General features: G+C 47.4%; 1 protein-coding gene across 6 annotated transcripts in view; it reads left to right on the top strand.

Annotated features, from left to right (window-relative positions):
• Window positions 1-26,681, top strand: part of LOC109292186 (opioid-binding protein/cell adhesion molecule homolog) — an 805,011-nt gene that overhangs the window by 694,746 nt on the left and 83,584 nt on the right. For all 6 annotated transcript variants that reach the window (XM_019509519.1, XM_019509543.1, XM_019509549.1 and 3 more), the window contains one exon: window positions 2,759-2,884. In XM_019509519.1, the coding sequence (XP_019365064.1) occupies window positions 2,759-2,884 (126 nt within the window). The remainder of the gene's footprint in view (window positions 1-2,758; window positions 2,885-26,681) is intronic.

Here is a 26,681-nt window from a genome sequence, read left to right as displayed (position 1 = left end):
GTTTTCAAAGAAGCCTCTGGTGTTAAGTGCTTTGGTATTTGGTTGGCCATTTCAGTTGTTCTGGGCCTGATTTGCAAAGCCGCTGATCAGCCGCAGCTGTCCAATGTCAGCCCCTCTGAAAATCGGGTGCATTTTGAGCACGGGCACCCAAATTCGGGGTCATTGTGACTTGCCTGTAGTGAGACAGAGCTCTGAAATTGCTTCCAATTCCTATCTTCTCTCACCGGTTTCTGTCCTGGTGAACCTCAGGTTCATTTATTGATTTGAATTGTCCTGTAACAAAACCAGACCGATGCAGAAGTCAAGCACCAAGGCCACTTGGGCCAGAAAACCAAAAATCAACTATCCAAATTGACATGAGGCCAGAGGGGCAGATTATTCAGAAAACATATCTCTCTCTAAGAAGGCTTCACCTTCATCCCCTCTGCTAAGAGTAAATTAGTGATAGATCTCACTTGGTAGGAGGCTTAAGCTAGTGCTTCTTGAAGTGGGAAACCAGAGATGAGTTTCACGCTGAGCGAGGAGCCTCTGGAAGCAGAAGAGCTGGCTTAGGTGCATGTGGCTGCTTTTGGAGGGTGAAGCGTGAGTTTGTTCTTAGGTGGCAAAATCACTTTGAGGGCGTTGGGTGCTGAGAGCAAGACAGCAGGAAACAACCAAATTGTCGTGGCAAGGTCAGATCTTGGGTCAGCAGGGGAGACCTCCAGCCTAGCCCTGGGTTTTTGGGGGGCGGGGAGCCTTTCTGCTTCAGGACTTTTAGGCTAGGTACAGACATTACACTTTTACCAGTATAAGTGATCAGAAACCGGTCTATACCTGTAACCAAACAGAAGTTTGGCACATGTGGACTGGTTTAAAAATGGCAAAACCCAGGCTAAGATTTGCTCCCACCACCACCACCAAAGGGTGAATGTGTCTTCTGTTCGCTACTGATCTAAATTATGCTGCTAACAAAAAACAGCGTACCTTAAATCAGTTCTGTCCTGGGTTTTTGAATGTCTGTGCCTCGCCTTCAGCTGCCAGGATCCCAGCTGGGTCTTGACACTGAACTGAAATAGAAAATCCAAGCAGGCTGGAAAACAGCCAGGGTCTAAAATTCCCCCTATCATCCGGAGTCACCCTTGTGCATGAGGAAATCACCTCTGGGTTAAATAAAACAGTTGAAACATATGGGACCTTTTGGCCTTTCTGAGCACCTGGTGTGGGTGTGGGTTGTGGAGGGCCCAGAAAAACCTGTGCATTTCTGCTCTTTGGGGACAGGAGAGCCATGCCAATCTCACATTCAGGTTGTGCATGAGAGAGGGTACTGCAGGGGAACCATTTCACATGCAAGTTTGCATGAAGGTACTGCAGAGCTGAGATCCTGAACTGCAGGCAGGACCGCACTCTGTTCAGGGACAGAAGTACAACCCAACTGTCTAAAAATAAAGCAGTTCACCAGCTGCAAAGGCCACCTGCCTAGGATAAAAATCAAGCCAGCTACCAACAGCAGCAGGTTAAATGAACAAGGGTCACAAACAGCAGGAATGGCTCCAAAAGCAAATGGACTGAGGATTTTCTTAAATTCCAGTTTACATGGGGGAAAGAAAGCCGGGGGTTAAGAATAAGGGAAGGTATTCCTACCATCCCTTCCTTCTTTCCACCCCTTCCCCCTACAATTTTTTTTTTCATTTTCTTTCCCCTCTTGTGGAGCTTGTGAACCTTGTTGGGTAGGAGCCTGGCTCGCCATGTGTCTAAGCCATGCAGAATACTTTTGGGTGCTATGAAACCCTACTACAAGGCAGTTAACTAAAGGCCCTCATCCAAAGCCAGTAGGAATTTGGGTGACTTCAGTGGATCTTAGATCTAGCCGTAATAGCACCTAGGGGATTATTTCTCTTGTCAGTGAGAAATTACTATGTGCCTGGCTCTGGGCCCAGCTGTGAAGCATCAGTGCAAATCTGAAAAGCTCAATGGCACAGACTCCAGCACCTACTCACAAGTGGAGCATGCCCCCAGGGGCCCCAGAGTTTGGATACTGGTTGCTAGCACATGCTTGACCCCATGCCACTGTGTCTTCACTGCTATTTGTTAATGGTGCTAGCCAGGTTAAGCTAGAGGCATGCTAGTGTATGTTATAATCACTCCTTCCTTTCACAGTAGAGCTACCTTGTGAAGTACCACAAGGTGGTGAGATCTGGTGTTTTGATTTGAGCTCACCCATGATCCGTGTAACACATACTTTTTCACCTATATGATGAGCCCAGGCTGGTGTCAATGGTTTAAGCTAATACCATGAAGCCATGCAAGGCACCTCTCGGCAGCAGGGGCATGTGCTTTAATAGCAAACTGACTCTCAGTTGCCTCCTGCTTGTAAAACTCTGCTGAGAAGTAAAGGTAAAAAGAGTTGCCTCTAGAGCATTTCCAATTGCAGGGCGTGCCAGCAAGTCGAATGTTCCTCCTGCACTACCTGTGCACCATCTCCCGTAGAAAGGAGGGAGACTTGGGAAGAGAGTGTGCTGTCTCTTGGAGGTCCGGGGGTGGGGGTGGGGGTTATTCCAGGGGTTTCAAACATTCTTTGACTGATGCTGCATTTCCTGTGTGGGGCAGCACTCAACGAGGAGCCCATAACCAGCATGAATAATTCCATACTGAGCCACTTCAGGTGTGTGGTCCCATAGCAAAAGGATGGAGACTCCCAAGTGTGGCAGATGTCAGTAATGTGTACCATCAGCTCAGGCATTTCTCCTAATTCTCTCTCTCTCTCTCTCTCTCGTTCTAGTACCCCCTCAGATCATAAACATCTCATCAGACATCACCGTGAACGAAGGCAGCAGTGTAACCCTCATGTGCTTGGCCTTTGGGAGACCAGAGCCTACCGTGACATGGAGACACCTGTCCAAAAAAGGTAGGAGAAGGGGAGATGGGGGGCATCTGGGCTGACTCTGAATAGAGACGCTGAAATGCACTAGGGGTTACCAAGAGGGATTGCTCATGGCATCTTCCTTTGCGTTTCCGTATGTGCTGTGTTGCCTTTAATCCTTCACTGGTAGTTTTTCATGTGGTTTTATTGATGGAGCCTTGGCTAATTCCACAAAGAAGCTGGAATCGGGACCCCCCTGGGTATATTTATGGCTCTACCACCAAGTCTCTGCATTGCCTTGGGCAAGTTACTTCATCCTTCTCTGCCTCTGTTTCCCCAACCATAAAGTGTAGGTCATAGTACTTACCTACCTTGGAGGGATGCTAACATTTGTAGGAATGACTGATGTGTCTGGGTCAACTGTGCTAAATAAACAGAAGTGCTTGCAAGTATACTGCGGAAGCAAAATCAAGTAATAGGTGGATGCTGTTCCCAGGGCAAATAGTTGGATGCTATTCCTGTTCCAAGGAAGAGGGGGTGGTACCTATAATGTGCAGAAGTAAAGACCTGTTGTTTATATTAATAATGCCTTCTCTGCCTATCTCCTCCGCCTCCCCAAAAAAGCACCCCAACAGTTTATGAACATTAAGAGCTGAATGCTCTCAATCTATGGACATTAATAGCTGAATGCTTTCAATCTATGGACATTAATAGCTGAATGCTCTCAATCTACTGGTGTCCTTATTTCTCAATTTACAGTGGGGAAAAAGGTTCAGCCCCAGAGAGGTAAAGTGGCTCACTTAAAGGTGTATGTTGAATTTGTGGCAAACCTGAGGAAGTGTTAGAAGTCCCAATTCCCAGGTTTTTTTGCTCTCACCACTAGACTTGCTCTTTTCTTCAAGTTCTGACTTTTCATAGGCTGTCCCAGGAACGCTGTGGAGTGTGTGTTACTATTACAATATAGGAAACACTTCCCGGACATCTCAAATGCTTATACCAGGTATGACATATATCTGTGGTGGCAATTCATGCAGTAGGACCCTAGTCTTGCTCCATAAATCACCACTGCCTGACTGCCTCTCCAGGCACCTGGACACCCAGTATTTCCTCTGCTACACCTCAGTGGGATACATTAATATAGACCCTCAGTCCAGGTTATAGGGCAGTCCCTCTAAATGGTACCACTTCTCACATCAGAGGGGTCCTAGTCCACTCTCCTAAAGAGCCGTTGTCTCTGGCCAGCAGTGCAAGCAGCCAACCCTTCCCCAGTCAAGATGCCTAGCATTGGATAACTCCCATTCCCTATTCCCCTTACAGCCACCCTATGCCTCTCAGCTTTTAACAGCTTAAGTCATTTGTGGCTCCCAAAATCTGCCAACACTCTCAAACCTTCAACCATCTCAAGTGAGGTAGTCCACGTCCACAGGACTGCTATTCTCAGCATTCATCCCACCCAGTGCAGCCCTCTAATAGCCCTTGTACCCCATCCAGTCCCACTCCAGGCTTAGGTCCTGACTCCTTACTCCAGCTACCCCAAGGACAGATGACTAACTCATCCTGCTTATATACCCAGGAGAAGGCCTGGGGCCAGATCCATGCCTGCAGCCTTAAAGGCATGAGCACCCTTCCTTTCCCCTTCTCTGTAATGGGGCCACAGGCCTCCTGTTACAGTGTGCGCGCACACAGATACATGCATGTTCTGTTTCCTGCTGTCAGTGAGCAGGGAGTTAAATGATCAGGGATGAACAGCATGCCATGTTGCTTTCCTATCTTCGACATGGCCTGGCAGCTGCATCCACTTTAATATGAAGCAGTAAGCATAATTTTTTAACTACACTTCACATCACTAGCCCCAGTGTATCTGAGCACAGCGGGAAACCTGGATAAAAGGACATTGTCACTGTTGTGCTCATGCAAGTAAAGGACTAATAGCTCTGGTTGGAGGTGATGAATAGACTGCACGGGAGCTGTGCAATCCACACCCACGCAGTGCGGCAACAGGCTCTAAAACCATCCTATCCTGCAGCTCAGCCCCTGGGGTCCAACGCCCCATTTGGCTCTGCAGATGCATCTCATTTCTCTACCTGATGCGTAGTTCTCATCGGTTACGCCAGCTGTGGAATGGCGCCTGTCATGGGTAATGATTGATGTGGAGGCTGTGTCGGGTGTGCAGAGCAGTATTAAACTCTGCGTGCTTGTTGTCTGTTCACATCCCAGTTCTTCCCAGGCAAGGCATAAATAAGACTTTTGCTAGGACTCGGCACACCTGGGTCCAATTTTAGGCTGGGCCATAGATTTTTCCGTGTGACTTTGGGCATGTCAGTGCCTCTGCATCTCACTTCTCCATCTATAAACTGGAGTACTAATATCTCTATCCCACAACCTTTGGCCTGTCTCTCTGGATAAGAGTCTGTCTGGATAAGAGTGCAGGGACTCTCCCACAATGCATCAATGCAGTACCTCGCACAAGGAAGCTGTCAGCTTGGTGACCCCTGTTAGGTGCTACTGTAATGCAAATCATCATCACAGTCTCCGGGGCTTGCTCTGATCTTGTGACAGCAGAACAGGGTTTCTGAATGTAAATGCTCATCTCCCCATGGGAGAGTTTAGTTCAGGGGTTAATTGATCTGAACCGTCCCTCTTTCTTGTATCAAAGTCATTTTCCTGCCCTGATCCAGGTAGATATCTGAGGCCTTTGATGTCAGGAATGCCTTTGATATCCCATTTGGAGGTGGACATCCAGTACACAGGGCTGGGACATTCTGTGAATGGAAACATGGTCTTGCTTTCAAACAAAGATCATGACCCAGAGCAAAGAAACCCTGGGGGCCTGACTCTGCCACCTCTGTAGTGGAAAGTGGGTGAACTTAACAAAGGCTGAGACACAGTTCGGATGATGTATATACTTGCTCTGGCACCAGCAAGTCAGTAATGGAGGCTGGGCAGGCCTCGTGCTTCTGTCTGAAGCACATCACCTCTGGGGTCAGGAAAAGACTTCTTTCTGCACATCCTTGGCATGGCATAATTGGCGAGGCGTTTGTGTAATGGGGTGAAGTGACTCCTTGCCTTAAGACATCAGGGACTGGCTATGGCTTGCAGTTGTCTGCTGAAGGAGACAGGCCAGTAATGTGGCCTGATTCATTGACTCCTAGCTGTACCTTTTACTGGTTTATTTTTACAGCTTGCTGTCTTTGCACAGGAACACAGCACACTCTTGGAGGAGGGAGGTGGAAGGTAAATAAGTCCCTGGAAGTTCATTTGCACGTACGAGTCTACCTGTGTCAAGGGGTAGGGCAGCCGGCTGGCCAAATTGCTACCAACTGGCCCACGCTACCTGAGTTAGACACGTTCCACTTAGACCACACTGAATTATGGGCAATGTTAAACGGCATTCAAGTTAAACCATGCTGTGGGCAGTGGCACCTTAAGGGTTAATACCGTTTCTTACCTAGACGGCTCTGATTTGCCAGCAGGGGCACGGCTAGGAGCCCGAGCACCTGGGCTCTACCCCTGCTCTGCAACGGCAGGGCTGGGAGTGATGCATCCTGGGATGTTGGAGGACTGCAAATTGCTTGTTTTATCTTCATGGAGTGGATTGAAGTTAACCCTAAGACAAGCTAGGTAGAAAGGCCCAGAGTTAACCCTTGCTTGTAGTGGCATAACTTTTAGCCTGGTTGCCAGTGGCTACACCTACTCCCACCTAGTCCCAGTTGCCTTTCAGTGCTCAGCAGGCTACTCAGCAGGATAGATACCCCCCTGCCTGCTCCTGGTTACCTGTGCCCTGGGTCTCGTTTCCTAAATTCATTCCTCTTCCGGACCTTTATCCTCTGACAGCCAGCTCCTGACCTAGATATGCAGTTGTCCAATCCATGTCCTGACCCTGTACAGCTATAGCCTGCTCCAGACCTGGCCTGGGTCCCTGCTCTCTGTTCCTGCTCCCCCTCCCCACCCTCCCACCTTGGCCTGTGTTTCTACCCAGGGTGACCGCCCACCTCCTAATTGTGGTCCTAACAGTTTGGCCAGTTCTCTCCATTCTGTCTCTTTGAAAACCAGTGATAGTGAAATGCTATATGTGGTTCAGAGAAGTCCTTGAGATAACAGGTTACATCCGGGGCTTGTGCGTATGCATTGGCCCAACTCCTTCTTTATGGATTCAAGGAGGAGAGCCTGGCCCAGTGTCTGTTGAGTTTCTTTAGCTGTATAAGAAGGTGAGTTCTCATAAAAGATGCTGGATTGATGGCCCTGGAGACTGAAGTAGCTCTCACTGAGTGAATTGTGTGTGGCCAGCGTGAATATGTCCTGTTCTTGTTGTACGTTGTTCACACCACAGACCCACCTACCCTGACCGGTCCCCTCCTTGGCATTTTTAGCAGTGTGGTCTTTCAGCAATAGGACCTGAAGGCTCATCTCTTGTGTCCCTGGGGAGGGTCCTTGCATGAATGCCTGGTTTACCTGGAGAGTCGCTGGGACACAGATCCCCACCACACCTTGGCCCTCCTGTGACAGCACTCTCTCTGGGGGTGAGGAGATCAGTCTCCATGTCCTGTATTGTCACCATGATACTGCCAAGGCTGCCAGCAGTGGATCAGTTAGCAGCCGTGGGTTTTGTGACAGGGATATTTGTTCACTGAGAAGAGGACCAACTCACGCAGGCCACCAGACATTTACCAGTGGTAGCTACTAAAGCCAGTCAGATGCTAGCTGGTCCCTGGGAGGAGACAGCCTCTGCTGTCAGTGAGCCATGGGGCCAGTTTCCCTGGCATTACTGTGTTCTCAGTGTTTAGTGCAGAGCTCTGAAACATATATACAGCTAAAACACCTGATTTGCTCTGTGTACCAAGCCCTGGATGCTAGTTAGGGGATCTGCCAAAGACCCTCCTTGCAAGGAGGCTAGAGCACTGACAGCCATATGTCCGCCAACTGCTGGTACCCTGTGCCAGTAGGAGTGTAGCACTTGCTGGTGCTCATTCGCTTCCAGCTCTCCTGCAGTCTCCTCACCCAGTGCAGTCATCTCTGTTGTGCCTTGTGGCAGCCCTGCCCCTGCCCCCTAACTAGCTTTTTCCTTGAGACCCACTTCTGTTTAGCACTTCTCCACTTAAAATGTCAGAACAGATCTTGCCGATGCTTGCCTTGGGCACCTGGGGAAGCAGCATCTCTTCCACTCGGCTGCAGAATCAGCTTTCTCCTGGATCTACCTTATTCCAGTAGCCAGGACTCTTGTTTAGAATAACGTGTTTGCTCTTTCATCTTGTCCATTATTAGCAATCATCATAAATCGCCTGCTGCATACCAGGGACTGTCTCCTGTCCTGTCTCCTGTACCCCATGTCTTGGATTTCTAATCTGTATAGATGCCCCAGTAGCTGGGGGGAGAACATGCTCAAAGCAATCCAGTGCTCACTGCTTCACCTGCTGGATAGATCTTGAATCTTGGAGGCAGTGGAATCAAGCAGGGAGGATTGGACCCTCTAGCTGTGATACAGATTTCAAGCTTTACACCTATCCATGTTGCCTGGGCCATTTTGAAATGAACCCTAATGCACTCGGCACAGTGGTGTGAAGCCCGTTGTGTAAAATGAAAGTGGCCAAAACATGCATGACAACACAATAAAAAATGTACAGTGCATGTACCTTAGCCATCAGGACTCCATTTTTACTGCTCACGTGTTGGTAGGTGTGTGGCATGCCTTTAACATGGATTTAGTGCACACATCAACATGCTTGTTGTGGGTTGTGCCTACTTCTCTGTTTCCTTCTTGAGTTTTGGTGTGTCATATGGTAAATTCCTCTCTAAAATCGTAACTCTAGAATAAGTTTTATTTTCCTCATAAAGACAAGATTTAACCAAGTGTAACTTCAGGCAAGAATTTAATATATGATACATATACTAAAATACGGAATATGGATTGCAAAACAGGAATAATTTGTGTTCTAGTTAAAGTAATTGGTTCATGCCAAACAGATGTATCTACTAAGCATATGATATAAGCATGTAACAAAACACCCTTAACCTGTTTTAAAACTTGGATAGGCACTTGTACAGACCTACATGCTACGTATACTAATACATGCTTAACATAAGATATATTGCATGTACTAAATCATAATTGGTGGAACAAATGTCAAAATATGTGTAACATAAACCAATTTCTCTCTGCAGGCAGTGAAGTAAGACATCTTTACAAATGCTTGAAATCCCTAGTATGTATTTAGTTGATCCTAAATACATATTTATATAAGCCTGCAGATCTTTTTGAAGGCATCTTGCCTTCTGGTAAATGCTTTAAGTCACTTTTTATAGACCTTACAGGAAAATATTTTTTCCCCCTTAAACAAGAGACTTAACTTCAGAAAGTTGTTAGCATTGCCATTACACTGGGAACAGAAGAAAGCAGGGGACATCCTGGATTCACACTGACCATCTGTGCTTAACCCAGCTGACTTTTATATCCTTTTCCCTTTGTTTTCATGGCTTTGAATTCTTAACTTCCTGCCTCTTGTTAGTGTTTTCCCTTCTTCCCTCTCCCTAATTTATATTTAAGCATGGGAGCCTTATATATAAACATGGCCTCATGATTTTGGCCATGACCATTTTTGTGCGTCTAAATTGAGGGACCTGATTTCCAGGAAGCACCAAGCACCTGCCCTCTGAGAAGCAGGCCCTTTTAGTTTCTTTTCCCTTGGACACCCAGTAATTGAGGTAGCAGAAACCACGAGGCATTTTTGAAAACTTAGACCGAGAGGGTTTTTTTGTTATTGTTGTGTATATATGTATGTATTTAATCCATGATATAATTTAACAATGATTCATGAATGGGAGTGCTCTCCCCAGCTGCAGCCCTAGAGAGGAGAAACAGTCCAGTGGTAAGGGGGTTGACTGTCCCGTGCCCTGCCACAGATTTCTTGTGAGACCTTGAACAAGTCACTTAGCTTCTCTGTGCCTCAGTTTCCCGTCTATAAAATGGGGATAATCACACTTCTTTACTTCACAGGAGTATGACAGGGCTATATTAAAGCTTGAAAAGCTCTCAGATGTTGCAGTAATGCCTTAAATGACTGGGGGATGAAAACGCTCCAGTTCAGAGAGCTATTGAAGCTTGTCAGAGCCAAGGTCATTCTCTTGCTAGAGATGCAAAGACTCATCTGGGCTAGAGGCCTCTTTGAAGATGCTGTCATTAGTTCTCACTCCTCTCAGCTTCAAGGGGCATCCTTGCAGGCCTGTGCCAGTAATGGCCTTTGGAGAGTTGGATGTGCACTCATAGGGGGATGCTGCCGGATGATGATCTTCCCTAGTGCCTTTTGCTGCAGCAGTCTCACAAGGTCCGAGCATTTCCCGGGTTTCACATGGGTTTCACATAGCACAAGAAACACCCCTGCTGCAGCCTGCTTGGCACTTCTGCTACTCTTCTCAGATGGGACCAGAACAGACAGAAGTCCTCAAAAGTGACACGTTATTGAATCCTAATAAAGGCAAGGATCTCTGCAAACATAAATCTTATTTTATGCATAGAAACTAGATGGGAGTAAAGGGCTCGAGAAGTGAAGTGACTTGCCTGGAATCACAGAGCAAACCACGGGCAGAGAAAAACCCACAATTCCTGCCTCCGCTTGGACGATGCAACTCTTTGGTCCCACATGTGCGAGAGAGAACTTGTTTTCCCATCTGCAGTAGGAGACATTTTGGGCAGCTTTGCTGTTCCACACCTGCTCCTATTTATATTGCATGGTATCATATTTAGAAAAGGATTTGATTTTTTTTTTCCTCCTCTCATTTAATTCCCAAGCAAAAACAGAACGATTAGTGAGCACTGCTAGAATCCACCGTTTCCAAAGGGAACAGATGCATTGAGAGGACCTGCCAAGCTCAGTGATGTTGCTACATGTTTGCTTTAAAATTAGGGTCTGCTCATCCCTACACAGGCAGCTGCAGCCCTCCTGCTTCTGCTCTGACATATTCTGCATGTCAGTTCTCATTGACCTGAAGAGCTGATTGCACTAATTGAATTTAGGCCAGGGCCCAGGAGCCTCAAGACTCTCCGGGCAGCTCTTCGATCGCACCTTGACCCTGCTGTTAATCGTTCACCCCAACAGGTCTTTGCTGACGTCTCATCTTGTATCTGATCCATGGCACTTTGCTATCCTAGTCTGTCCCACCTGCTCCTTTCTCAGTGCACCGCAGGACCCCTTTGCTGTGCTGGTCCTGGAGATGCATGGACACAAACTAATTTCTACCCAAACTTTTCAACAGCCCCGTTAAGTCACCCCTTCTATAGTCCTGGTCGCTGCACAGCTCTGCCACCGTCTGTGAGCCCCCAATGAACGCACATTCGCTATGCTATTCCTGAACCCCCATCTGTCTTCCCCACTGTGTTTCAGTGACTCACTTGGTATATACAGCACCCTCCTTCCGTCTTCCTTTTGCTGTCTTCCTGCTCAGATTTTGCCTGATCCAATGTTGTGGCATAGCATACGCTTTCAAATTGGTCTATATATCAAATGGCAATAAATGGAGACCTAACAAACTCCTCTCACTTGTGACCTGTGCTAGGCTCCAACACAAACAACTAACGAGTGACATCTAATGTGCTGACCTGCTCTGTCATCTAGTCTTGTCATTTCCTCCTTTTTCTCACTCTCCAAGGCTACAAGGCTTTCCCATCTGAAGACCTGTTTAGAGGCTAATTAATCCCCTGAGAGTGAGAATGAGGTGGCTGAGATGAGAAATCAAGGTTATTCATATCTTGCTCAGTAAAACAGTTATGGGCAAGCAAGCTGTTCCTTGCACATTTTTTGCAAAGCAAATTTATGTTCACTAACTTTGCTTCTTGTTGTAAATGAGAAGTGTAGGAAGGTCTAGCAATGCGCTTTTTACCAGATGGGCCCCCATATGCTTCGCCTCTCTGCATGCATCCGTTTTAGCTTTGGCATGCACATATGCCTGTATTTTTGCAACTTAACAATATTAAAACTAATTCCATTTATGCTCCTTTTGGGTTAGTTGATTGAGTCGTAAATTTTTTGGAATATCTTCCTTGGGAGACTTTTTTTTTTCCCCCTTAATCAAAGCCAAAAGAGGGCTGAGCAATCTCCCCGCAGCTTAGGAGATGGACGCGGTGTGTTCATCCAGGGAACAGAGCCAGTCACACCTGGGCTTTCCAGGCTCTCACCCAGTCCCCAGGGAACAGTGCCTCTTACCTGCTCCCCGCTTCTTGTGCACCTGGGGGAGGGGAAGGAGACAGGGGTACAGCTGGAAAGGTGGTGAATACCATGGGCAGAAATATAATGCTGTTATGGTATCGGCAGGTGGCGCTGTCACATGCAGTTTTCCAATTTCCCTTTTTCTTAGTGTGCAAACAAGTTTTGCCTCTTAGGGAGACTTGCTGTGTTGCTGTCAGCTTTGCATTACGCACAAGGTTTGTGTAGAGGCAAACTGAGGAAAGCAGAAGCTGTGTGAGCAGCAAGGGAGTTTTCTGGGCCCTGGGCTCAGAAATCAGCCCTTGAGGTAGACGTGCTCCCTGGGTTGAGATTCTGGAAGAAGGGGATTGCCCTGCATGCTGTTTGACCATTTTAGTTCATGCATGTACAGTGAAATAAGTTAGCTGTCAAGCCTAGGCTGATTTTACACCACTGATTTCTCTGCTGCTGGGAAGTCCATCTTTAAGGTCCTGCACTTTGCCTGCCCCTTGAAAGGGGTGCAGCTCCGGTGTCAAAAGAAGGGGCAACAGCATAAAAGAAAAGCAGGACCTAACCCCTGGCTTGAACTCACCTTGGGATGGCATCCTCCCTCTCAGTGGAGCTCATAGGGAGATGTGGCATTTAAATACAGACACGGGGCTTGAAGGGATCTCCTGGAGCAGTGAGTCTAATCCCCTGCTGGGCCACAGAGTCCCTTTTATTAGTTAATCCAGGCCCACCTGAAAGATTGTTTTGGCCCCTCCTGCTCTGCTCGAAAGGCAGTAGCAAAGCCACACTCCTGGTTAGAAACCTTCTAATCTCCAGCCTAAATTTATTCACGCCCAGGTTATCCCCATTTGATCTTGTGCCAACATTATCCTTTAGCTCAAATAGCTCCTCTCCCTCCCACCTTCCCTCCCTCCATTCCTCCCCTGCTGTATTTAGAGAATAGAAGTATTACCGAAATGAAGATCCAATGGGGAAAAAATAATCCACGCCAGTCACGCGAGGGGAGGGAGGTACCTGGCAAACAGTCACAGCTGATGGAGACTTGTCTACATTAGTGTGTCAGTGTGATTGCTGTGATGCAAGGCTCTAAGGCAGCTTCTTTGCCCCACAGCATAAGGCACCTAGGGCAAGCTTTATGCAACTGTATCTGCATGAGGGGTCTGTGTGAGTGTAATGCTACTGAGAGCAGTCTACAGTGATGGCCAGACCTTGGTGGTGATGATGGGTAGCAAGTTAAACATGAGTTAAGAATTAGAGCCAAGCAGCCTGATATGCTGGATGGAGTTATAATGTGCATATGCAAAGGCGTGAGTCACCAAGGAGAGTGAGAATAACCCCTTTTTCTGCAGCTCTGGTGTGATCCTGGTGTGATCGCACCTAGGAGATTGCTCCCAGCCTGGGAGATGTTCAATAGCACAACACTAATTCAGGGGCTAGGGAGGGGGGTGCTGTCCCACATAGAGATAGCAGCAGAGAATTGCAGACAGAGGGCCTCCTTCACCCCTTTCCGGCAACTGGTGTCCTCATTCACAGCAAAGCAAACTGGGCATAAAGGACTATTCCTGGCAGTATGGACTGTGCTGCTGGCATCTAAGGGTAGGGCAGCATGTGTGGCTGCAATTTAGAGCTAGTGCAGCTGTATTAGGCTCTCTTGCCAGAGATGGTGGAAGCGCCATTGCTTAGGAGATTCCAAATTAGGCTGAACCAAAGTGCGAGAAAGGCACCATACAACACAGCTTGTGAGAACTTGTCTGCCCCTTTTCCTCCCCTGCCCAAAATATGTAGTTGTTTCTCTTTACCTAACCATGATGTGATTTCTAGCCTACTGCAGGTAGAGAAAAAAAAAAAGAAGCGTTAATCTGTTAAGCATTTTGGTGCACATTTGTTTTTAATTCTATAAATTGTCCTTCTGCCCCATGTTGTGTCACAGCAGGATGACTATAACGGATAGTGTTGTGCCTCGTCCCCTAAGGGGAAACCTGCGAATGGGCTGTTTCTTTCCCTTGCCGTCAATAGCCTACAGACCCCAAGAGAGGCTGAAAGAACGGTACCTGAGTGCTTTGTTGAACTGGGGCCTTTGGGTGTGTTCACATGAGCACGGTCATGCGGTATGTGGCACCACGGAGCCCCCGTTGTAAGCTTTATCCAGCAGCTTGGCTTTCTGTAGCGTTTCCCTCCGGGACGTCCTGTGTCCGGTGTCCACGAGGAGGATAGGCTGCTAGCAAGTAACTTGCAAGGTGCCTAGAGAAAGGAACAAGTCCACTTGTCCACCCTGGGAATGGTCACCCCGTGGACAGTTTGTGGTGTAACACGTGGTCTCCCACTGGTGGCTGTGCAGTCACCGAGTTGGATCTTTCTCCCCCTCTCAGCTTAAAGGAAGGGCAAAGGATAAGAAGCAGCAAAGAGGGAAAAAAAGCCCTTAGCAGAGAGGTTTTTAGTTGCAGCGGAAGAACCTGGCGGGGTCCAAGACGTGGCCCCTTTTCCATGCGGTATCAAGGTTGCTGGGGTGGGAAGCAGCCTCGTTAAGTAGAAGAACCTTGAGTGTTACTTTATGTCTGGGCTGCGCAGCTGGAGGCTTTACCAGCGCATCACGCACACAAGCAGGCTAGGGTGGGCGGGTGTGCGAGGTGGATTCATTTTATCTGCCTGTATCTAATGTGGAGAGCCCCAGGGTCCTCTCTCTCTAGTCGGCTCCTGTTAGCCAAGGGACTGTCATTAGTCAAATGAAGGGTGATCATTAAGGTTCTCTTGTGCTCTTAGCTGGCGTGCCCAGCTCAGCAATGACTTATTAGTGAGTTCCAGACCTCCTGGAGGGCCTGTGTGGTGGGTTGTAGTTTTTTAATGATTCTCCGGGTTATTTTGCTTCTTAAATGAGGCATTTGGATAATGAAATAGCCAGTGTCTCCTTAATCTTTCTCTCTGTGTTCCCAATCCACTCCTCCCACCTCCCATCTCCTCCCTTCTAGTCTGCCTGTATCTTAGCTCCCTACTTTGTCAAGCTAGTATTCCTTCCCTTCTCCCTTTGTGCTGGGTGTGTAAGTGTGTGCGTGTGTGAGTGTGCATGTGTGTGTATCCCACCATGGTTTGGGTTTGGTGCAGCAAAGCTAGACACATGGCAGCTGTTGCAAATCCACTGAGAAGCTGGTTGATATTTTTAAAAACATATTTGTTTTTCCCTTGCAAAATAATACCCATAATAGCATGAGTGCATTCATGGCCCCATTCATGGACTCAAGTGTGTTGGCTTTCCAAGCAAGGAATGTCGTTCCTAGCCTCTGACTGTCATTACTCCCTTCATCCCTACCAAAACCACCCAGCTCAGCAACTTGCTGTAATGTCCTTCATGGTAGAGAAGAGACAAACCCTGCTGTAATGAATATTCACTGATGTTAAGAGAGAGTTAAAGCTGAGGACACATATCAGTAATTTAAGCATAAAAAGCAATATAGGGATGTTGCAGATGTCCCTTAATTAAAAATGCAGCATATTTGGAGTTAATCCAAACATGCTAAGGTAAGAAATACACGGATAACCAAATGACCTTAACTCTGCCCTGTAGTGACCATATGTAGTTGTCATGGGGTTATGATGAAGGTGCTTTAGCGCCTGTGTTCCCAACATGGTCTTTTTTCAACTACCCAGGGACAGGGGTGAGAGGCGATAGGGGTGATAGGTATTGGGATTCATGACGTTCAGATCTGAAGTGTCATATCTCCCTGGCGAGTCACTGAAGAGGAGACGTTTGTATCTAGATCTAGTGAAGGTGCAGCAGCCTCCACTGTTGGCTGTTACTGGGAACTGAACCCAAACCTTAGACCCAGCCGGGTGTCACATGTGGAGTGTGCTCTGAGTCACATGGGGCAGAGGTCTGAGTTCATAGGTAAAGGCTCTACAGCTCCAGAAACAGTTGCCTGATCAGGAAGTCTTGCATGCTGGTTTGCGGTCATGGGCTAAAATCTCTCCGTACTGGAGCTTCATCTGCAGCCCAGGCCTCTTTCCCCGTGCAGCACTCAAACTGGAACTGACACCAAAGGAGCACGTTGGGATCCAGAACTGACCCCAAATTCCCAGGAGCTGGGCCCTGCAGTCCTGGTTACAGGTGAACCTGTCCCCAGAGAGTCATTTGTGAGGAAGAGGAATCCACTCCCAAATGGCATCTGTGTTGGCTGCCAGAGAGGGCTGGCATCAATCAAGGGCGCCAGTTCCCCACGCCTGCATCCTGGTGTATTTTTGGAACTTTTCCGCTTTGCAAATACTGATTCTTGAGGGCAGCAATTCTTTTTTTCTCCCTTTTGGTGCGGGGAGGGAGGCGGAAGGAGAAATCGAGAGTCACCCGTGGTTACCGACTGTGAATGGGAAGCTTCCCAAGCATAATTATAAGGGGATTGAGAGCCATGACTGAGTCCTTGCCTCACGTCTCTCCTTCCAGCGCAGCCGCTCTGAGACAGCCTCTTCTTTCTGCAAGCAGCTCTGCTCCCAGCTAAGAGAAGGGACTCGCCTATCCCTAAATGCCCTGGCATTGCTGAGCTGCTATTGGCTATGTGAAGCAAGGGGAGGGGGGTGCATTTCGCCTCTGCAATTACCCTTCACCGTCTTCCAATCCATCCTCACATTTAAATAAAACTCTCATTTCACTTAACAATGGAAGGACTTAAGAAATTTGCATATTAAGTGCCAGTCACTCAGCTCAGAGATCTAATTAAAACCTTCTAAAATTTCCTTTCCGCCCCCCCCCCCATCTCTTTTCATTTTGTTTTCCCTTCCTTTCCCCTGAGCCACTGACATACTGTAACTGTGTTCGGTGTCCCCATTCTGTCAGTGCCCATGCTGGGAGAGAGTGGGGGAGAAGGGGGGCAAGGCACTGGGGAAAATGGGGAACAAAAAAACCGGGATGTGAATGAAGACAGAGTGGGGGCAGGAAGAAAGGGGGAGGGGGAAACAGGAAGAGAGAGGACCAGAGAAGAGTGAGTAAGAGGGTAGGATGGTGAAGAGGAGGAGTTGAGGGATCATTCATGCCTGTGGCAGCCTTTCGCTTGACTTCAAGGGGCTTTCAAGTAGGCCTGAAGTGTGGGGGAAGAGGAGCCGGAAAGACTGGAATTAAATGCTGGATCTCTCCTTTGGGCAAAGCCCCCACCAGGCTCCAGTGAAGTTGACTGGAGGCCTCCAGAAAATCTTGTGAGATGCACAAAGGTCTGGTTCGGCAGTTTGCACACGTGTGCATGTGCGTGTGTGTGTGGGAGCATAGGATCTGGTGAGGGGAGGGGGAAGGTGGACAAGGCTTTCAGTTCCTGCCTTTAGACTGCAGGAGCACAGTCACACTGGGGGCACCAGGTCAGCATCCCGCAGCCACGGGCAGGACGCAGTCACCAGGAGTGGGCACTTAGCCCCTGGGTTTGCAAATGAGACAGACTGGTTTTGCTACAGACTGTGCAGGCTTTTTGTTTCCAGGCACATACTGAGCGCAGATTTTTATGAAAAATTTGCCCCCTGGAAATCTGGTGGCAGGGCAGTTCGCCCCTTGCATTGTTCCCTGCAGCTGAGTTTTACCACTTTCATTTGCTTCCCCATGCTCTCTCAACTCCTCTTTGGCAACCAGCCTCTTTTTTTCCCCCAGTTATTTTGAAATGTCATGTCTCGGGCCAAATCAGTCAAATCTATTCCAAATTCTATCAACTAAGCGGAGGTCAGTCGTTCAAGTCTGCGTGGCATTATCCCCAGCAAGTATCCTACCTCCCAGACTTCAGCCTGGGGCTTCAGATGCTTGCAAATCCATGGCAGGCACCCTATGTGCAAGCCCCAAGCCTGGAGGCCTTGGAGTTCAAATCCCACCCCCCAGTCTCACTTGCCCCTAGCCAAAAGGCAAAAGAAGCAAGCTAGAGGGAAAGTCCAAAAGCAATACCCCACCTCCCCCTTTTTATTACAATTATATACAGCTATACCTCTACCAACCTGTTTTGTGACTGCTGTGGTTCACTTGACAGTCCAGAACATGCCTTTACAGTGGTACATTCTCAGTCCTATTACAAAACCACATCCGCATTCCCGTGTGCCCACGTTCCCGTTTGCCCAAGAGCAATCCTCCTGTAGAGCTTCTGCGTTTAACAGAGACATCCACCTCCGCCCCATCTCCTTAGGTTTATTTATAGCTAGGTGTGCCCCCCAGGGTACACCGATCTTAAATTCAAAGGGATTCCTCTATAATGGTTTTGTTAACTTCAGGATCCTGACAATAACAAGATATTTCTCACCTCATTAGAGCTTTCCTGGTACAATGAATGCAAAATTAATTAAAACCTTCCACCTAGTGTTTTATTATTCGCCACCCTCCCCCCTCCCCATCAGAAACCCACATATAAAAATCATATTTATGGAGAGAATCAACCATTTGTGAAAATAATGCACAATGTGAAGATGTGTGAAAATATGCTAGAAATCAAACTAAGTAGGGCAGGGAGGAATATGTATTTCCATAAGCTTTGCTTGTCGGGGGTGAGGAGTGCTGGGGAGTGTGAGGAGCATTTTTAAAAGCATCTGCATGTAGTTTAGACCCAGACTGATTGATTTATTAATTAATTATTGCTGTTAATTTGTATCACATTAGTACCTAAGGGCTGTAGCTGAGCTGAGATCAGGGCCCCCAGTGTGCAACGTAATATTTGGTATCCCAGAGGGGTTATAGAAAGGAAAGGCAACGAGTGGGAGGGGGAAGTGAGGCACAAAGAAAAGTGAAGTTTTCTCCAAGGTTACAGGTTGGTTCACCCAGTACAATAGAAAACCCAGCTTGATTTGTCTTTTGTTAGTTTTGGAAGTTCTGTTTTTAATATCAGCGAAAACAGATTAGCCCAGGTTTTTGCTTTGCCCCCATATGTTCCAGGGCTGAGCTAGACGGCAGGTGATCCCAGTGCAGAAAACAAGCATGGCTTTATCTACACAGCAAACCTTGGTGGGACAGTTTACAAGTGGTGGGTAGGAGGCTGAGCTGCATGGAAGTGAATTTTGCCCATTTGTAGTAAGCACCCAAGAGCAAAACTGACGCGGCACAAAAATGAAGGTGACCCCTTTCCTTTCCTTGTCCACGAGAAAGGCAGTGAACAAACTAAAAAATCAGCATGAACAATGTTAACTAAATTAGCTTTTAAGATGCATTCTGTATAAATAGTGGGGACCTGATTTTGAATTCTTGCTGAAGCCAGTGGCCTTGGGAATCAGCCCCAAGGGGGTTCTGTTCAGTGCTTGTTCCTTAGGCAAGACATGGACTTGCACCTGATCCTGAAAGCAGGTCCATAGCCACAAATACTTAGTGTAGAGGATGCTAAGCTCTGCACCATCAATGTTTTCACAGCCGAGCCCTGAACTTGGCGGCTCTTTGGAGCTGTTGGTACAGACTGGAGGTTACAACCTCAGATGCCTAAAGTTAGGGATTCCATGACGTGAGACCCCTGAATAAAGGTAGTCTGACAGTCAGACAGGCTCCCTTCATAGTGGCTAGGGACAGACATTATGCATAAACTGGTTTAAGTGATCAGAAACTGGTTTAAACCTGTAACAGAACGCATTCTGTGCACGTCAACCAGTTTGAAAATGGCTGAAACTGGTTTGAGATAAACCTGGTTGGATGTAGTATCAGACTTAACTGATTTGGGTCAAGCCGGTTTATGCAGACCCCTTGCTGGTTTAAGTTAAATCAGACTCCCCCAGCATCCCAGCATGCTCTCTGGGGTGGGTGGGGCTCTCTGCTCCCCAGCAGGGCTGGCCCCTCCCCTCTGCTCCCTGGATGCAGCTCCGCCTTATCCCCCTCACCACTCCCTGCTAAGCAGGAATTCCCCCCTCCCCTGTGCTTGCTGAGGAGGTGTCTGTGTATTAGCTAGCAGACCACATGCTGGCTATCATCAGCGCTGAATAAACAAGCAGAATCAACAGGTAGCTGGTAATGTCCCTCTGTTGTTTTCTTAATGGGGTGATAAACAGTGTTATCAATTCCTTGCTGGGCTAATCAGAGTATGAGGGAGTGGGGCGGGTGTGGATCAGCTCAGTGCTATGGAAGGGACAGGAGGGCTGCTCTAACACCCTCCCAACTTCTAGCTTGAGCCATGGCAGGCATGTGCCTGCATGTCTGGGATGTCTGTGGAGTTATAAACCAGTTCAGCCTAGCCAGGTTAGACTAACCTGCAAAGATTGAATCAGTTCAGGCTCAGACTTTTTGAATGTCTGTCCCTAGCCAGTGAGTGTTGGGAAGAGATGAATGCTGATGAGACCAAGCATTCAAACATCACCAAAAAAAGCCTCCCAAATTAAAAACCAGTGATTTGGAGTGTCTTTCTATTTTCCCTCTGGATTTTGAGATTGGGATTTCTGTTTTCTTGCTTCTTTCTACACCCAGGATGGCTAAGCACTTACTTTATTACCAGAGCTGGAAGTCTTCACATACCTGCCTAATTTGAGGAGCTGGGGCTTAATGAAAAACTGGAGAGCTGGTGGCTCTGAGTGACAGCCCTTTGTTCTTTGTGGCAGGTCCTGCAGCACATTTTGTTCAGGATGACACACAACCAAAGCTCTTTCCTCTCAAGCAGGAATTAGCTGGCTACCAGCTCAGCCGCTATTTAATCTGCAAGCCACAGACTGCCTTTGGTTGCACTCACACCAATTAACAGCTACGACTTGCCTTCACACCCAGAACACTGCAGAGCCCCGTGTCTGGGTATTCCTCCTCTGCTTCCCCCTGGGCATTGTATCCCAGCCTTCGCAACCCCCTCCCAAAAACAGCAGCTTCCACAAAAGCAGCAGCATTTGACATTCCTGAGCAAGGCTCCTACTTAGAAAGCAGCCTCCCCAGTTGGGTCGTTAAAATGGCTTGTCATGTAGTTATCTTGCCTGTCACAGAGGAGTGTGAAAATCTTCAGAGATTGTAGCTGGGAGACATTTTATTTCTCTGCTGTCTGGAGAGCAGTGTAACTGATTCGCTCTTCACCTCTCCCTCTACAGATCTCGGGGCTCTATATGGGGCTGGGAGGACTTTTTTGTGGCCTGCACATGCACATGACACATGGATGAGGCAGTGATCATGTGTGAAACAGGCAAATGTGTCCTGAGCTAGGGGTGATCCCATTCTCACGTGATCAATGCATGTCCCATTCTTAGGTAGCATGGGTTTTCCCCATCTTGTGTGTTAGCCCACAGCTTTCTCTTGTGGGGCTTCCCACAGCTTTGACCAAAAGGCCGGGCGTCAGCCATGGTTGGTGAAAGAACGCTAGATTGTGTGGTCCACGAGTCCAATCTAGCCTGGCAGTTCCTGTGATTTAGATATTGCTCCCCAGCACAACAGATATTAAATCAGTAAAATTGGGACAGTGAGACAGATGCTGTTTGCTTAAACTGCAAGCTCTTTGCTGTCTACTGCATTTCGCTCATGAAGGGCCCTGCTTGCTACTAGAATACAGGGGGGAACCCTGCTTGCTACTAAAATACAAATAAAAGGAGCAAGGGATGAGCAAGGACAGAAAACAGAATGGAAATTAAAATCTGCATGTGTGTGGGAGAGACAAAAAGACAGAGACCCAGACTGACCCACCCACACATCAGCTTGGAGAAAATCTCGCAAGGTGAGCAAAAAAAAAAAAAATTAACCTCCCTTCTGTCCTTAAATGGGAGGAAGCATCTATTTTTAAAGAGGTAATTGCTCCATCTAGATTTATTATAACCTGAATGATTCATGACTGTACAGTATGTGGAAAATATTAGCTTAGTGGCATTTTTCTTCCCTTGCCTCTGGCTAATTATTGATAAGGACAGCCAAGTGATTAGGGATAAAACCAGGTAGTGGTGGAGGAGTTGCGAGCCCTAATTGTCCATGACAAAAGTCTGTCTTCCAGAGAGCTCATCCCACCAGTGCCCTGGTTGGCGCTGAAAGGATGCTGCTATGTGACATCGTGCTCCGTGGGGTGGAGGGGCTAGCACTGATTGAGCAGGGCTCTGTGAAAGCTCCTGCTGTTCGGGGATAGGACAAGTCACTGCTCTTCCAGCAAAGAGTATTAAAAGGAGGCAGGTCTCAGCCTTGTCCAACTCATGGCTAAGGAAAAAAGTTTGAGGCATCAACTTCCTTTTCCTTCTAGCTGGCATCTCTCTTCCTATCATAGACAGAACAAGAGGAAGCGATTTACAGCCTCCAGGGTGGAAAGACCCTTGTCTTAAACTGAGCAAATGAGCCAAGAAGTGAAGAGAGGAGCAGGTCAGGCATAGGCGCCCTGTTTCATGCGATGCATGGAACAAGGAAGTTCGCTTGGCTTGAATTCCAGCTGCTTTGGCCGGGTATTAGCACCAGCGTGTTCCTCCAAGAGTGTGATATGAGCAGGCCCACATCACGCTGCTGTGCAAGGGGATAAAAGGCAAGAAGGGGGGAATCCTTAGACCTTTGCCACTCTGTTGTTTTTCCGTGCAATGTGGTTTGTGTTGTTCTTTGACCAGAGAGGGAACAAGAACGACAAGAAAGGAGGAGAGAAAGGAGAAGGATTCTCTGGAAGAAAGGAGAAGGGGAAGAGAGGTGAAAGTGCCCCAGTGACTCCTGAACCCCTTTGCCTCTTACCATTAGGAATGATTTCCCAACTGCTCTCCCAGCCTTAGCCTTTTGGCCCTTTGATTCCCAGCATTTCTTTCTCCCTTTGCATTTGGAGAAGGGAGAATGCACGTTCATCCCCAGCATCCCTGCCCTTCCTGGACGCTCTGGGAACGGCCCCTTCTCTTGGGTCCTGGCCCCTGGAGCTGCCCCTAGTGAAGTTCTGCAGCCTTGATCTGCCCCCCTCCATCGTTAGCATGTGAGCGGACTGGCGCCAGCAGCACAGCAAGGTAGACGCTGCACTGCAATTATCTGCAGGTCGCAGCTCTCTGGATCCCCACTGTTTCACTACCTCGTCCTCACCTTTCGCACACAGAGCTCAAAGGCCCCCTGCATTGAAAGGGGCAAGTCTCTACCAAGTCAGGGCACAGCATGAACATGGGATCAAGCTTGAGAGCAGGCGACGTGGCTATTATTACCCAGGCCCAGAAGGGATGGCTGGCTCCAAACAGTGTGGGCTGAGGGATGCTGCACACAGAGTTTAGCGGGGCCCTTATATAAAAAAAATGCAGGATCCTGGAGTCTCAGTCTAACCCTGCAGCACATCTCAGCAGTATGGCAGAGCTCACGGGGGCTTTGGCCGTTGTGAGGGTTTGTGTGAGAGAGAGAGAAGGAGGGGCCGGATTCTCAGTTGTACTACAGCTCCTTTGGGCTCCTCTGGTAAGCCTCTGAGCAAGGCCTGAGAGTGAATTTACACTTTATTTGACTGAGAATCAAGCCCATATACCTTAATAAAAGAGCAGTTGAGTGAATTCCACCCCATCCCTCGGCAAGTGACCCAAGTAGTTCACATGTTCACTGAGCAAGGGGTGTCAGTTATAGCATTAGCAGCAGTTCCCCGAGATGAGGATGTCAGTCTTCCAATAAAAAGGGATCACTGATGAGTGTGTAGGTGGCTGAGGAGGGTGATCAGACATCTGCATGTTTGACTGCACCTCAATGATGTGTGTGTGTTTTTTGGGGGGGTGGGGGGTAACAACCTTCTGTCCACAGAGAATGGCACATCCTACTATTCAAAATGGGTCCTCATCTTCAATAATCCACCCTCTACTCCTTTTCTCTCCCCACAAAAGCTTTTGTTGGCTCCTGAGCCCTTTTCACCCAACAGGTTTATTGTGCTAGTTAGAGCGTGGCTCTCCAGGGGCAAGTTAGCTAACAGGACAGGGGCTGTGATTTTAGACTCAGTACACATAGGAGTATGTCGTGTTCACTATCACACATGCTAATCAGAAGGAGCCCTGCAGGTTGTGGTCAATGGTGAATGACTTGACTTGGCTCATCTAGGTAGTGTTCTAGCACACTTCAACGCCTAGCATCCTGTATATCCCTGCTTTTTTTCAACGTATTAGTCAAATGGAAGCTTATAAGAGGATGCTTTTGATACAGTCCTCCTGCAGCAGATTAAGCATGAAGGTACGATAATGTGGTCTAAACATTTTTTATTCAGATCCCCTTTGGTGCTCTGCCACTTGTGAGTGATGCAACCAGCTCATTCATGCTGCTTGCGCCCGAGTCTGTGCATGCGCCTGTGTAGGGTGGGCAGAGAGAGGTCTTTCGGTGCTTATGTTTTCCTGCAGAATCTACTTAAACAGTACAGGTAGCTTGTCTCTCTATCCAAGCCATCTAATCCTCTATGCACCTAATCCATCTATCATATGTATAAGGCATCCATCAGCTCCAAATCTGGATGCCAAGGTAGAGGGAGTTATAGTAGCATAAATCTCTATATTAGCTTAATCCCTGGTGGAGTTTGCTTTCACATACTTGGGTATGGCTGACTAGAATTCACAAAAAGGCCATTCTTTCTCTAAGTTGTTTTGCTTCACTTTGTGCCAGCAGCTTTGTGTGAAAAAAAATGGGCTTTGCAACAAACTCTGAAGGTATTTGCATTGGGGATCATTCAGAGGAAGGGCTAATGAGTTAGTTGATTATTTACTTAAAATGATGTCTAAATGTTGTTAATGCCATGAATAAAAATCCTCTAGCAGCTAACCAAGGAACAGCTAACCAAGAGCTAGGGCAGGTTCTCCAGCCTGAGAGAGTCTTCTAAAGCAAGGCTGGATGTCTTTCTAAACTGCCTGCTCTCATCCAGCCATAGGTGAAACCCCGTGGAGCAAACATGGTTTACGTCAAGACAGGAAACCGCACAAGCTTTTGCACTGTGTGATGTCAAGAATATGCAGCAATCCTTTCCAGGGTTTAATTTCCAGAGATCTTATTAAAGGATGGGGCATAATAAGAGACCTGGAGTTGTTCTTCCGGTTACATCATATTTCTGCACTTGGTGTTTTCCCTGTGCCTTTTCACTACCTTAAGAGATCGTTTAATTGCTGCTAACCTCCCAGAAATGGCGAGGAAGCCAAATTCTGTCTTTCTGGCAAAGGGACATGATGGGATGTGGTCATCACCAGCAAGTTCCTTTAACACCATTATGGCTTTGCTAAGGAAACCCTGGGGTGTAGTGTAAAATGAGGAAGCTGCCTTCCCCGTAAGAACCTGATATAAAGTATTGGTTGTGCCAGTTAGTCAGCAAGTTACTTCTGAGCTTTCAAGTGGTGTAAAAGCACATGTAGATCATATCAGTAGAGAGGGAATGTTTTAGTGGCTTGCAAGATAGATACAACTTTATTATGACAGTGTCTTTATCTCTATCTGTGTACTTGTATAGCTTCTATATCAATAACAATATTTAAACTGTTGTCCACAATACTTCGCCCAGTTAAATATGACGACAGAGATAAATAATAGCAGAAGGTAAGAAGATAGTCTCCAAAATCAATAAAGGAAAACTACTTGTGTGAATTAAGATGATCTTTTATAACTTAGAGGAAAGATAGAAGCTAAAACCCATTTATTAGCAAGAGAATTCTCATGCTGTGAACTCCCAATCAGTTGTACTAGTTTAGGGTAATATTGTTGGGTTGGGGACACTTAAAACACTGAGGCTTAAGCACCGCATAATGATTTCACATGGCCAGGGCTGTAATCTGATGGCAATGAGGTTTGCTCAGGCGTAGCCGAGTGCATAATTTGTCCTGTAGATCTCCTATTTGCAGTGATGATGCACAAGATGGAAAGGACTCTGCTTGATACTTAAAGCCCTGGGTGAGTTTTCAGGGCTAATGGTTTGGGGAAGAAAATCTCTTTGCTTGTAAATTGAGCAGCTCTGATGCAGAAATGAGCAAGGCATAGTAGCTCAGGTTTTCCAAATGGACTAGTGATTTCAGGTGTTCATGTGGCCTCTGTCAAGGCATCTCAGGTTGCCTCCTCCTGTTACCCCACCTCACCCCAGATTGAGGAACCCCAAATCCACAGTTGTTTTGGCATCTCTTGGTTATGGATTACACTGCCCACCATTTTTAGAGTTGTTTTCAGGGATGGGCCATGCTTTAAGACATGTGGATTGCGTTTATAGCCAAGGCATGTTTTAGTAGCCCCAGGCATGGTCACAGAATATCACTGGAACCCCCATTGGATTAGTAACTTCTTGGACAAGAGCTTTGCACCAGTAGGTTTGCTGGGGTTCAGGCAGTTTGGTGTGAAGTGTTAACCATGACTTCATATATTGGTTTCTATTAGGAGCCATCTGGGCTTTGAATTCTAGGGAGCTTCACATATCACATATCTTCACATGAAGACTGTATCACCCCGTATGTGCACACATTTGGATGCAGACAGCCTTAATTCTGCCTTTTCCTAATACCTGAGTGCTTGACTTGATATTTTCTCAAGAGAGGACTTTTCCTTTGAGTGTAACATCTCATCTCTTCAGTCTCAGCGTTAGGAAAGACTCAAGCCTCCAGAGCTGCACATCCCTCCCAGACCAGAACCAAAGCCCCAAGTGATGTAAGTGGCCATGGGTTTATACCATCAACAGACATGCATCTGTTTACACCACCCCCAGATTTGCTCTTCTCCAGTCAGGTAGTGTGGCCAGGGTGTCCTGAGTGCAGAGGTGAAAAAGATGATGAAATGGAGCATCCTGGGGTCCTTTCTCTAGCTGAGCTGTTCCTTTGTGCCTCAGTGGGGGCCCAGCCTCTTTTTTTTTTTT

The sequence above is a fragment of the Gavialis gangeticus genome, unplaced genomic scaffold (genome assembly GCF_001723915.1).
Source record: "Gavialis gangeticus isolate Ggan-Ray unplaced genomic scaffold, GavGan_comp1, whole genome shotgun sequence".
In the NCBI taxonomy this organism is placed as follows: Eukaryota; Metazoa; Chordata; order Crocodylia; family Gavialidae; genus Gavialis; species Gavialis gangeticus.
This window is presented reverse-complemented; position numbering and strand designations above follow the sequence as displayed.